Below are 13,938 nucleotides of genomic sequence, written 5' to 3'. Positions count from 1 at the left end.
AAATGACTGTGACTATTATTCTGAATGAGATGGGAAAACAATAGTTTTAAGCAAAGAAATGTCTTATCTAACTAATGTATGAAAAGGGTCTGCCCGGGCGCGGTGGCTCACACCTGTAATCCTAGCACTTTGGGAGGCTGAGGTGGGCAGATCACGAGGTCAGGAGATTGAGACCATCCTGGCTAACACAGTGAAATCCCGTCTCTACTAAAAATACAAAAAAATTTAGCCGGGCGTGGTGGCACGCGCCTGTAATCCCATCTACTCGGGAGGCTGAGGCAGGAGAATCGCTTGAATCCGGGAGGTAGAGGTTGCAGTGAGCCGAGATCGCGCCACTGTACTCCAGCCTAGACGACAGAGCAAGACTCTGTCTGGCAAAAAAAAAAAACAAGAAAAGAAAGGGGTCACTCAGGCTACTATGTTGAAAGGAGACTGTAATAAAGCAAAGACGTTAACAGAGGAAACAGAGTCTAGTAAAAAAGTACAAGTAAGAGAAGATAGTGGCTTTTAGATTAAGGTAGTAGCACAGTGGAGGTGGTAAGAAGCAATAAGATTCTAGATACATTTTGAAGGTAAAGCCAAGAGTTTTTGCTATCAGATTGGATAAGAATGTGAAAAAAAGAAAGAGAAGAGACAAAGATATCTCTAATTTGGGGCCTGAACAACTGGAAGGATAGAACTGACATTTGCTGAATAGGCTAAGACATAGGAGGAACAGGTCTGGTGAAGCAGCTTCAGAAGTTCAGTTTTGGACAGGTTAAGTTTGTGATGAATATTAGACATCCAAGTAGATATGACAGATACACAGTTGGCTACATGCAACAGAATTTCAAGGAAAGAAGTCTGAGATAGAAATAAATTTGAAACTTGTACGCCTTTAGATGCTATTTAAAGCCATAAAACTGGATGAGATCACCAAGAGGGTGGGTGCAGACAGAGAAAAGAAAAGGTCTAAAGACTGAATCCTGAAACACAACATTTAGCCGTCAGGGACATAAGGAGGAACTATCAAAGTTGCTGGTGAGGTAGGAGAAAAATCAAGAGAGAATAGTATCTTAGAAGCCAAATGAAGAAAGTACTTGAAGGATGAAAAAAAAGGATTAAATTGGCTCATGCTACAGATAGGTCAAAACAAGAACTTGGAAATAAATCAAACAACAAGCAGGACATATGCACAGAAGTATTAAATATGGCATTGTTTATTAAAGAAGAAAATCGGAAACAACCTAAACATCTCCCAATATGAATTAAGTAAATAACAAATACACTCAATGGAATATCACACAATTATGAAAAAATGATAGTTATTAAGATCACATATACATGACTATATTATTCTATGTAAAAAAAAGATAATTAATAGATATTATAAAATCACAACCATATAAAAATACATGCTTTTTTTTTTTTTTTTTGCCAGGCGTGGTGGCTCACGCCTGTAATCCCAGCACTTTGGGAGGCTGAGGCGGGCAGATCACGAGGTCAGGAGTTCGAGACCAGCCTGGCCAACATAGTGAAACTCCGTCTCTACTAAAAATACAAAAACTAGCCGGACATGGTGGCGCACACCTGTAGTCCCAGCTACTCGGGCGGCTGAGGCAGGAGAATCGCTTGAACCCAGGAGGTGGAGGTTGTCGTGAGCCGAGATCACGCCACTGTACTCCCACCTGGGCAACAAAGCGAGACTCCATCTCAAAAAAAAAAAAAAAAAAAAAAGCATCTTTTTTTTAATTAGAAGAAAACATACCAAAACAAAAAGTGTTAGGGTTGTGTGAAGATTAATATTTTTTCTCTTAATTTTTCAAATGAAAACAAAAAAAAAAAGCTTGCCCTAAAAGGTTAGCCTGGTGTGTCTACTACAATTACATAGATTTGCTCACAGACTATTCTTATTTACAAAAGCAAAGACTGAACACAGATTAATAATAATAGAAAGTCTTAACTATTTCCTCATCTAAATGAAACAAAAAACTGAAGAATTTGGATTACTGGCCAAATAGTTATACATCCCTTCACACTTATCATTAACACATTTTGTTCTAAATTTTCCTATTTTGCACTAAACTTACTGGGGCAGAATGAAAGTACATGATCATGTATATTTTTGACACCAATTATAAGGGCAAACTACTGTCTTGAAGGAGAAAGGGGAAGTGAGATCTGGTTTGAAGAAACTGAAATTTCTTGGCCAGGCACAGTGGTTCACGTCTGTAATCCCAGCACTCTGGGAGGCTGAGGCAGGCAGATTACCTGAGGTCGGGAGTTCGAGACCAGCCTGACCAGCATGGAGAAACCCCGTCTCTACTACAAATACAAAATTAGCTGGGTGTGGTGGTGCATGCCTGTAATCCCAGCTACTCAGGAGGCTGAGGCACAAGAATCACTTGTACCCGGGAGGTGAAGGTTGCAGTGAGCAGAGATCTTGCCATTGAACTCCAGCCTGGGCAACAAGAGCAAAACTCCGTCAGAAAAGAAAGAAAGAAAGAAAGAAAGAAAGAAAGAAGGAAAGAAGGAAAGAAGGAAAGAAGGAAAGAAGGAAAGAAGGAAAGAAGGAAAGAAGGAAAGAAGGAAAGAAGGAAAGAAGGAAAGAAGGAAAGAAGGAAAGAAGGAAGGAAGGAAGGAAGGAAGGAAGGAAGGAAGGAAGGAAAGAAGGAAAGAAGGAAGGAAAGAAGGAAGGAAAGAAGGAAAGAAAGAAAGAAGGAAAGAAAGAAAGAAAGAAAGAAAGAAAGAAAGAAAGAAAGAAAGAAAGAAAGAAAGAAACTGAAATTTCTCAACCTCCATTTGCATCTAACCTTCCAGAAAGAGATGTGGATCAAATACCTAACTGTCCCAAATACCTAACTCCATCTAAAATTCTTAGGCCAATGCCTCTGGCACAATACTTTATCATGTCTCATAATTTTTCCACCAAGTCCACCGTCGACACATTTAAGACGTGAATGATTGCACACATTTTGCACTATATCTTGATAATTTGGGTAATGTATTTTAAACATTACTGATGCACAAGGCAGGGTTAAGGTACAGTGTTGGGCATTGTGATGCTAGGCATGCATATAATCTTTCATATCAGTGTTTTTTTGTTTTTTTGTTTTTTTTGAGATGGAGTTTCACTCTTTTGCCAAGGCTGGAGTGAAGTGGCACAATCTTGGCTCACTGCAACCTCTGCCTACTGGGTTCAAGTGATTCTCCTGCCTCAGCCTCCCAAGTAGCCGGGATTATAGGCGCCCGCCACCACGCCCGGGTAATTTTTGTATTTTTAGTAGAGATGGGGTTTCACCATGTTGGCCAGGCTGGTCTCAAACTCCTGACGTCAGTTGATCCACCAGCCTCGGCCTCCCAAAGTGCTAGGATTACAGGTATGAGCCACCAGGCCCAGCCAATATTAGTGCTTTTGAAAATAATAATTTTTTTTTTTTTTTTTGAGATGGAGTCTCGCCCTGTCGCCCAGGCTGGAGTGCAGTGGTACGATCTCGGCTCATTGCAACCTCCGCCTCCCCGGTTCAAGTGATTCTCCTACCTCAGCTTCCTGAGTAGCTGGGATTACAGGCATGCACCACCACGCATGGCTAATTTTGTTTTTTTCTTTTTTTTTTTTTTTTTGACAGAGTTTCGCTCTTGTTGCCCAGGCTGGAGTGCAAAGGCACAACCTCGGCTCACCACAACCTCCGCTTCCCAGGTTCAAGCGATGCCTCAGCCTCCCGAGAAGCTGGGATTACAGGCATGTGCCACCACACCCGGCTAATTTTGTATTTTTAGTAGAGACAGGGTTTCACCACGTTGGCCGGGTTGGTCTCGAACTCCTGACCTCAGGTGATCAGCCCACCTTGGCCTCCCAAAGTGCTGGGATTACAAGCGTGAGCCATGGCACCTAGCCTAATTTTGTATTTTAGTAGAGACGGGGTTTCACCACGTTAGTCAGGCTGGTCTCAAACTCCTGACCTCAGGTTATCAGCCCGCCTTGGCTTCCCAAAGTGCTGGGATTATAGGTGTGAGCCACAGCTCCCAGCCAAATTTTTGTATTTTTTGTACAGCAGGGTTTCATCATGTTGGCCAGGCTGGTCTCGAAATCCTGACCTCAAGTGATCCGCCTGCCTTGGCCTCCCCAAGTGCCAGGATTACAGAGTAAGCCACTTCGCCCAGGCCACACTGCAAATTTTTAAAAGGAAAAAGATTTTGGGTAATTGCTTAATGCACAAATTAAGAAATGTTTGTTCCTAATGTTTACCAGATTAAGCAATAAAAGATATAGATTAAGTAGTAATTACCACAAAAAGTAGAAATAAAGTTATAGAACTTGAGAGTTAGAAAGAATCTTAGATCCAGTAGTTCTCAAAGGTACCTAAAATTTACTGGCTGATGAGGGCATCAAAGGCAGATTCCCAGGCTCGTTGTCCAGAGATTTGGATTCAGTAGGTCTAGTGGGGTACCCATGAATCTGTATTTCAAAATGATCAAGTACAACCCCATATTATTACAAGTAAGAAAACTATGTTAAGTAACCTATTTGCCCGGAATCATATAGAATCTAGGTCTCATTAACTCCCAACAGTGGTCTTCCCACTATACCTCTTAAACTACATACTTTATAGTTGAAGGAACTAGGACAAAGAAAAAGTTATTAGTGTGTTATTTGAGTCAATAAACAACCCTAGAATATTCCTGGTTGAAATTCCTATTTATTATTCATTCACAAAGTATTTCTTAAATATCTACTAAATTATAAAACTAATCAGACATGAATACTGTCCTCTGGAAGCAATTATCAGTACGAAGGACAAGGCAAATACATAAAACTGATATCTGGTCAGGTGCGGTAGCTCACACCTGTAATCCCAACACTTTAGGAGGCCAAGGTGGGCCAATCAGCTGAGGTAAGGAGTTTGAGACCAGCCTGGCCAACATGGTGAAACCCCATCTCTACTAAAAATAAAAAAATTTCGGGTGTGGTGGCTCACACCTGTAATCCCAGCACTTTGGGAGGCCAAGGCAGGTGGATCACGAGATCAGGAGTTCGAGACCGGCCTGGCTAGCATAGTGAAACCCCATCTCTACTAAAAATACAAAAATTAACCAGGCATGGTGGTGCACACCTATAATCCCAGCTACTCGGGAGGCTGAGGCAGGAGAATGGCTTGAACCTGGGAGGTGGAGGTTGTAATGAGTCGAGATCGTGCCACTCCACTCCAGGCTGTGTGACAGAGCAAGACTCCATCTCAAAACAAAAACAAAAACAAAAACAAAAACTGATAGCCAGCAGCACAGCAATCTATGAGTAGGTGCCAAAATAAGTGGTGTGGCCAATTATAAAATTAACTGATTCACACAGATTCCACTCAGTATTTTTTTAATGGTTAGAATTTACCCATTAGAGATCAATATTCAATTTCTTCTCTTTTTGTTAAAAAAAAACTGGCCTTTAATGAAGGAAAGGTTTTGTCTTGTGTGAACAGTTATCTCTCACCTCACTACTCAACCACATCAATACCACTACTATCACATCATCCCACATGCCAGAATAGCTTTTGTAGAGACCAAAGTTTTTATCATTTTAATGCAAAAAACTAATTAAGAGGTTGGCCCTCTTCAAAGGGTAAGAAAAGCCTCCCTTCTGGACCATCTTACTGGTTATATGTGGTCTACTGAGCATTTCAATTCTTCGTTCTTCTGCAATAGTACTATACATCCAAATATTACAGTAGCCTCATCATAGGCAAAGTGTACTTTGATACCTCTTGTTTCTGAGCTTAGCCTAGCCATATGACTCAGTCAGCCAATGGGATGTTAGGAGAGCAGAGTCTGGAAATATGCTGGTAGGGTTGGGCTTGGCCTCTTGCACTTCTGCCAATGCCATGACACAAGCCTCCCCCAGATAGATGTTACTTCTCCCTCTAGCCTGGACCCCAGAAAGAGACACATGGAGCAGAATAAATGCCTATTGTTGCATGCCACTAAGATTTTGTGGTTGCCAATAATTACACAGCAAAATGTCACTGAATCACCATATTTAAGAAATCCAGCCCAGGCGTGGTGGCTCACACCTATAATCCCAGCACTTTCGGAGGCAGAGGCAGGCAGATCACGAGGTCAGGAGTTTGAGATCAGCCTGGCCAATATGGTAAAACCACGTCTCTACTAAAAATACAAAAATTAGCCGGGTGTGGTGGTGCACACCTGTAGTCCCAGCTACTTGGGAGGCTGAGGCAGAAGAATCACTTGAACCCGGGAGGCAGAGGTTGCAGTGAGCTGAGATGGCGCCACTGCACTCCAGTCTGGGTGACCGAGCCAGACTCTGTCTCAAAAAAAAAAAAAAAAGAAAGAAAGAAATCCAGGGCCAGGGCCAGGGCCAGGCACAGTGGCCCACACCTATAATCCCAGCATTTTGGGAGGCCGAGGCGGGCAGATCACCTGAGATCAGGAGTTCAAGACCAGCCTGACCAACATGGAGAAACTCTGTCTCTACTAACAATACAAAATTAGCCAGGAGTGGTGGCACATGCCTGTAATCCCAGCTACCCGAGAGGCTGAGGCAGAATTGCTTGAACCCGGGAGGTGGAGGTTGCAGTGAGCCAAGATCACACCATTGCACTCCAGCCTGGGCAACAAGAGCAAAACTCAAAAAAAAAAAAAAAAAAAAAGAAAGAAATCCAAACAATCAGGACTGATGATATAAAGCAGTGCTTCTCAAGCACCTGCTTGAGTGAGACTTTGGGGGGGTTCTCCCAGAGAGATTCATTCAGTACATCTGGACTATAGGGCCAAAAATATGCATTTTTATCAAGAACCCCAGGTAATTCTGTTGCATTACCCACACTTTGAGAAAAACTAAAATGAAGATTACTAAACTTCAGTTACTCAGTAATATTCACTAACATTAGATTAATCTTACTTTATATAATGTGTGTGTTCCTCAAGAGATGTATGTAAAATTGCAATCTAATCAAGTGAATTATTTAAAATGCATTACAGAAGTTGACCTTTAAATAATAGCTGTGTTGTATTCTTTTATTAAGAATTCATTCATAAACCAAGCCAGCACACCTTATTTTTCATAAGTTGTTTTTTTTTTGGGGGGGGGGGCATAGAAAATGTTCTAAGAATTAGGCGGGGTGTGGTGGCTCATGCCTGTAATCCCAGCACTTTGGGAGGCCGAGGCAGGTGGATCACGAGGTCAGGAGTTCGAAACCACCCTGCCAAAATGGTGAAACCCCGTCTCCACTAAAAATACAAAAAATAAAAATAAATTAGCTGGGCATGGTGGTGGGCTCCCGTAATCTCAGCTAGTCTGGAGGCTGAGGCAGGAGAACCACTTGAGCCTGGGAGGCGGAAGTTGTGGTGAGCCAGGGTCGTGCCACTGCACTCCAGCCTGGGCGACAGAGTGATACTCTGTCTGAACAAAAAGAAACGAAAGAAACGAAAGAAACGAAAGAAACGAAAGAAAGAAAGAAAGAAAGAAAGAAAGAAAGAAAGAAAGAAAGAAAGAAAGAAAAAGAAAGAAAGAAAGAAAGGAAAAGAAAAGAAAAGAAAAGAAAATGTTCTAAGAATTAAGGAGTCCAAGAACTCAATAAGTGAGAAAGAGGGAATCAAAAGAAATGATTTATCCATGACCCCGAAAAAGGATGTGCTATCAATCAGTCTTCTAGGATTTATTTTCCTGTTCAGCTGCACCATTTGCGCCTGTCGAGTTAACATCACTGCATCTGTGTAAACCAAATCCACACAGGCCCTCTCTAATCAGCTTGCACTTAATGAAGCTGCACTAGCCACTTCAATATTAGGCCAAGCAAAGTTTTACATGTTCAGAACTACGACATTTGCATAACCACTGCTGCACTAACACCTTGTAAGTGTCCCTGCTTCTTTACAAAGGTTGATCTGGTGAAGGCTAATTACTCCATCTCATATATCCAATAAGATGAGAAGTTGTTGCTGCTAGTGCTGCTGTTACCATTAATGTGGTATGTAAGGGCGCACACTATAATCCTGGCTCCATAATTTACTGACTGTGTGGTGAGTTATTCAAATTCTCTGTACTTTACTCTCCCTCTATGGAAAAGGGGAATGATAATAACCTACAACATAGAATTGTCATGAAGACGAAATGAAAAAATATATGTAAAGTTATTTGAATAGCTGATGGTGCATGGCAGGCACTTAATAAATACTAGCTATTATCATTACTGTTACAGGTCTGAAATCCAGCTTCACAAATTTTGTCATCTGGTGCTATGCAATACCAAAGAAAAAAAAGACTACAACCACTTTTAAGCAGTGATTCTTTTACTCTCTCCCTTTTAAGAGACACTATTCTAAGATGATTGTATTACCAAACAAAAATTAAGTTTATTTTTAAATAAATGCTTTTTCTCTTACTTTTATCAGTTCTGATCACAATATTATGAGCACGTCATCATAAATGAGAATCTATATTCTAAAAAGGTTAAGAATAACAAATAACATTGAAAAGCCTATGTTCTGAGATTTCTGCTCATGGAACGTTTAAGGCCTTTTACTCCATATTTTACAGGAACCACATGGCTTATGGCTAGAGAATTTAAATAGCTAACACAATATAAAGAAATTTAGAGAAAAATCATTTTTACTCTGAAAGCAACTACAATTATTAAAAATATTAAAATATCAGTTTTAAAGTAAACTCAGAAGTTCAAATTATTTTAACAGAACCATATAGATTTATCATCAATTTAACAGACATTAATCAACAGTAGACATTATTCAACAATAGCAAAAGCATAAAAGGAAACTTCAAATTTTCTTCGGCATTTTCCTAGATCAGACTTTCAAAATGAAAATACGCAAGTAACCTCTGTATCTAACATAGCAATGAGAAATTTGTTTAATGTGAAACACACTTATCAAAAGAAAAAAAGTAATTCGAAAGGGTCATTTGGTCCTTTACTCGTTTTAAAAGCACAATCCATTTGCCCATCATAAACCAAGTGTACGAGTTATATGTAGAATTCACTCCTGAAAATTTCTAAAAGCAAATCACCAAAAGGCTGCTTGAAAAAATAGTTGCAAATAGAAGATAAGGTCTTTTTCCTAAGGTTTCTGAGAACTGAAATGAAAATATCCAAAGGAAAGGATGACTACCACCCTTTAGACTTTAGTGAAATGTCAAAAGAACTTTCGGAGTCAAATCTCCTAGAAGTCTAATGTCAGGTCAAAGTTGTCTCGACAGCAAAGCCAATAGACAGATGCCAGATGACTAACAGTAAAGTTATCAAACCGTATAATACAATATATCAAGAATCTCACAGTTCTGGCTTCCTCAACATTTATTCTATTCATTCGGTAACGTTTCTGAATAATGAAAGGAACATGGATTCCCAGCGTGATCTAAATTTCAAAATAAGGTTCAAGTTTGTGTTCTCTAGTTGATGTTCTTTTTACTATAAGCCAAAACCGCTTCTTTATAATAATAATTTTAAAAATCTACAGGTCTGTTTCCAGAGATCTCATAATAGGCACTGTTCACTGGTGATTAAAATATTATTTTTAATCGTTGCATTACCTCACAGCTAAAAATGTCAAGATACCACACCCAATATGTCTTTTTCACCCCGTAAAGGGGGTGGGGTGGGAATATGGAAGTGGGGATAGGAAAATACACAAGAATATTAAAGGCGATTTCCCTGGAAGGCATGGGGCAGGCGCGCAGGCACCGGGTCGCAGCTCCGCTGCACCGCGATCGGGGGGGACGCATGGCGAAGGGCAAGCACAGGCCTCGGCCTCTGCGGGATCCCTCCCTCGCCACCCGCAGGGGCAGTGGCCGGGACGTGCCGGCCGGAGCTACTCACCAGCCGCAGTGCTGACCAGCAGGATGGTCCATGGTAGCCAGGGCACCCGCCAGGGCCGCTGTAGCGAGGAAGTCATCCCTGGGCCAGCCAAGAATTAGGAGGGCAAAGAAAAGAAATATGGGAAGTAGACCGGCGGAGAAACAGCCGGGAGGCTCGTCTTCTCTCCCGTGGACTGATCCTGCCCGTATCACAATACAGTTTGAAAGGACAAATGGCTGATGAGAGGACCTAGCTGCAGAGCTTTCATGCCGCTGCAGAAATTCCCTTCATTTCTCTCCCTCGCGGCTGGGGGGGTTCCTTCGCCTCGGACGGGGTGCCGCGGCCCTCCAAACGGAAGGCATGTCTGTGGGGAAAGCAGGGAGCCAAGAAGAAATCCCCCAAATTATTTCCCTCGTAGTTTCACGATATCAAAAAAATATCCAGGTCTGGGAGAAAACATATCCAGGGTGCGGAGGGCGGGGATTCGATCCGGGGTCGGGGGGCGAGGGTCAGAACTAGTTCCCGACTGCCGGGAAGGACGAAGCCGGGCGGGCGGCGGCGGCGCCCGGCAGCCCTAGTCGCATCGCCCGCGGCTCCGGGAAGGCAGGATTCCTTAAGTTTCGCTTCGGTGCTTCCTTCACTCTGATTTCGAAAACAACAGATCCTCTTCCTTGACTGGATCAAAAAAGGTGCCTGCCTCCATGGACAAGCTCACAGTCCCCACGCCTTCGGAGAACAACCGTGAGAGGGTTGGGGAGGCCCTGGCGAAGGCTGAGGAGAGGTAGGAGCGGGGGAGGGGAGGGGTCGCGGCCCCGGCCCGGGCTCCCCGAGACAGCAGGCGGAGTGGGTGTGAGAGGCTGCCCCTTCCAGTCCTCCCGGCGGCGCTCCCTTCCCTTCCTCGCTTTTTATTCCTGCGGCTCGATCTTGCCTGAGGTAAATTCCACCAAGAAAGCCTCCTCTTCTCCCGTCAATGGCTCCTGTGAGCGAATCACAACCCCCCGAGGAAGCCGCCGCTGCCGCCGCCGCCGCCGCCGCCGCCGCCTCGTTCTCCCGCAGCTCTGGGCTCCGGGCGGAACTCGGGCGTCGCGGACCGAGGGCGGGGGGCGGCGGGAGGGCGGATGAAGGTAGCCGGGGAAGGGGGTGGGCAGGGAGGCGGCGAGACACCCTGCGTCCCTCCGGGAGGCACTTCCAGTGGCTCCGAGCAGACCAGACACAAAGGGGGGAGTCGCCGCAGCTGCCAGTCTGCGGCGCTCCCGGTCACCGGAGTCGCCCCGCCTCCGCCGCCGCCTCCGCCTCCGCCTCCGCCTCCTCCTCAGTCTCCGGCTCTTCCCGGCCCTGTCTGTCTCTAGCCTGTGGTGCAGCGCGGGCGGCGGCGGCGGCGGCGCCGGCGGCGGGATGAAGCCCGCACTGCGCCTGCGCGCTCACGGCCCCGCCCGGCCCCACCCCTCGTCCGGGGCTGGTTGAGGGCTCGGAGGCCCCAGCGCGGCGCGTCTCTCCGGTGAATGGCCGAGGGCTGGGTGGGGCTGCGGTGGGCAGCGGTGGCCTTTCTCCTTCACACACATACGCATGCCTTCCAAATGTGCATGGCTTGGGATTCGCGTATTTGTTTAAGAGACGACGGCCACATCTTTTTGTTCGGCGTTCAGCAGACTCCTCCGAGTTCCGGGATTTCTCCCGACTGAGACGTCTCCGTCTCAGTACTCTCGGAGGAAAGCCTCGAGGGGTAGAACTGCCCTCTGTTATTTCACGGGGCTGGAACCTCCCTCTCCGCAGCCCAAAGAATCCGGATGGACCCGCCTTTCCCAGAACCGGAGACCTTGGCCTCCTCAGGCTCCCCTCTGACTCAAACAAAAGCCGGAATTGGAAAGACCACCCCTTTGATGTGTTCGCTGTAATCGACGTCCTGCTTTCCTCAACCGCCCATTCCCTTAGCCTTCTTAGTTGACAGGAATATTGAGTATTTGCAAGGATGCGAAGCCAGAAAAAAAAAAAAGACTTTTAATTCTATAAATCGTCCCGCTGCGTGCGCGCGTCTGTCCGTACAGCGCGGTGCCCACCCCGAGAGAGGGCCTGGATTCACCAAGGCTGGGGGCCTTGAGGGCTTTTTAGGGCACGTGAAAGGAAAATGGAGTTAGAGTTGTGTCGGGATAGAGAGTGGGATCATTTTGCACTCAAGGAATTGAGAAGATCCCGTTGGTACCGCAGTTTCCAAGGATTTGTGTAGTGCGTTTTTTGGATCTGGTTTGTACAAGCGACCAGTATAGGAGACGGGATCCCTCCCGCCCTTACACCCCGCTGCGGGGTCAGCCGACGTGGGTGGGATTTTGCCGGCGGCGAGGGGAGAAGGTGACGTGCGTGGCGCCATGATCGGAAGTCTGGACTGAATTCTTAGCTGCGAGGTGGAAAATGCGCGTGGGAGGGCGATCTTGAGGGGTGAAGTCTGGCCTTCCCATCTCCTACCAGGCAGGAGGGTTATGCTGAAGGCTGGTTTTGCTGGTCTTTCATTGTGGCTAAGGGCAGTTCCACAGATACAGTCATAGATAGACTCCTTAAGTCATGCTCTGCTTGCTGCTTCTAGTCCGCTGTTACCTCTTTATCTGAATTTGATGTAAATAAATCTCCACATTCCTTAAACTGGTTCTGTTATACTAAACATCTTCCATAATTAGGGGTTGTAGCAATACCAACCCCGGATTCTAAGACTCTTTTTAGTTGAAATATGTTTATGCTGTTTACCCTTTAGACAGAGAAAAAAAAATTCTACCTAGTAAAATCCCTTAAAAAGACGAAGAGCATATGCTTTGATTCATTAGCTTTATTTATTTAGGTTTTATTTATTTATTTATTTATTTATTTATTGAGGCGGAGTCTTGCTCTGTCGACCAGGCTGCGGTGCAGTGGCGCGATCTCGACTCACTGCAACCTCCACCTCCCAGGTTCAAGCAATTCTCCGGCCTCAACCTCCCCAGTAGCTGAGATTACAGGCGGCGCCATCACGCCCGGCTAATTTTTGTATTTTTAGTGGAGACGGGGTTTCACCATGTTTGCCAGGCTGGTCTCGAACTCCTGACCTCACGTGATCCGCCCGTCTCGACCTCCCAAAGTGCTGGGATTACAGACGTGAGCCACCGCCCCCGACCGATTCTTTATAGCTTTATTACTGTATTTTGTCTTGCCCAAAAGGTCTAAATTAGAAACGGTATTGTTTTACCATTTGTCTTTCAAGAACTGAGAGTTTCTAGCACTCAGAGAAATTGGATTTTAGTATGTTAGAGGTGCAGAAAGTTTAAAGTTTATTAATTCGTAGTACACTTTTATCTTCCTCAAATTGAGATCAAGTACTTCATCATTCAATTTTTATTTGCTTAAGATTTTTTCCAAGAAACATTAAGTGTCCTTTTTGTAGTTCCCCCTTATCCACTGTTTCAGTTACCTGCAGTCAACCACGGTCTGAAAATATTAAATGGAAAGTTCCAGAAATAAACAATAAGTGGTTTTTTTTTTTTTTTTTTTTTTTTTTTGAGACGTAGTTTCTCTTTTGTTGCCCAAGCTGGAGCACAATGGCACGATCTCAGCTCACAGCAACCTCCGCCTCCCAGACTCAAGCGATTCTCCTGCCTCAGCCCCCTGAGTAGCTGGGATTACAGGCATGCGCCACCACACCCGGCCAGTTTTGTATTTTTAGTAGAGATGGAGTTTCACCATGTTGGTCAGCCTGGTCTCGAACTCCCGACCTCAGGTGATCCGCCCTCCTGGCCTCCCAAAATGATAGGATTAGGCGTGAGCCACTGCGCCTGGCCTCATAAATTTTAAATTGAGTACTGTTACTAACTAGCTGTGAGGAAATCGCTGCCATCCCACACTGTCCTTCTGGGATGTGAATCATGGTTTGTACAGTGTATCCGCTATAACCTCCTTAATCACTTAGTAGCAGTCTCTTATCAGACTGACTGTGGCAGTATGCAATATCCAAGTGCTTGTGTTCAACTAACCCTCGTTTTACTTAATGGCCCCAAAGCACAAGAGTAGTGATGCTGGCAATTCAGCCATACAGAAGCTGTAAAGTGCTTCCTGTAAGTTAAAACATCAGAGTTCTTGCCTGTAATCTCAGCACTTTGGGAGGCCGAGGCAGGCAGAT

General features: G+C 44.7%; 1 protein-coding gene across 3 annotated transcripts in view; it reads right to left on the bottom strand.

Annotated features, from left to right (window-relative positions):
- Positions 1-11,159, bottom strand: part of BMPR2 (bone morphogenetic protein receptor type 2) — a 192,072-nt gene extending 180,913 nt beyond the window's left edge. For 2 of the 3 annotated variants that reach the window (XM_003820766.7, XM_063595542.1), the window contains exon 1: positions 9,822-11,159. In XM_003820766.7, the coding sequence (XP_003820814.3) occupies positions 9,822-9,897 (76 nt within the window). In that variant the 5' untranslated portion in view covers positions 9,898-11,159. The remainder of the gene's footprint in view (positions 1-9,821) is intronic. The other variant, XM_055108970.2, reaches the window with a different exon arrangement.
- Between the last annotated feature and the right edge of the window lie 2,779 nt (positions 11,160-13,938).

The sequence above is a fragment of the Pan paniscus genome, chromosome 13, assembly GCF_029289425.2.
Source record: "Pan paniscus chromosome 13, NHGRI_mPanPan1-v2.0_pri, whole genome shotgun sequence".
Lineage (NCBI taxonomy): Eukaryota > Metazoa > Chordata > Mammalia > Primates > Hominidae > Pan > Pan paniscus.
This window is presented reverse-complemented; position numbering and strand designations above follow the sequence as displayed.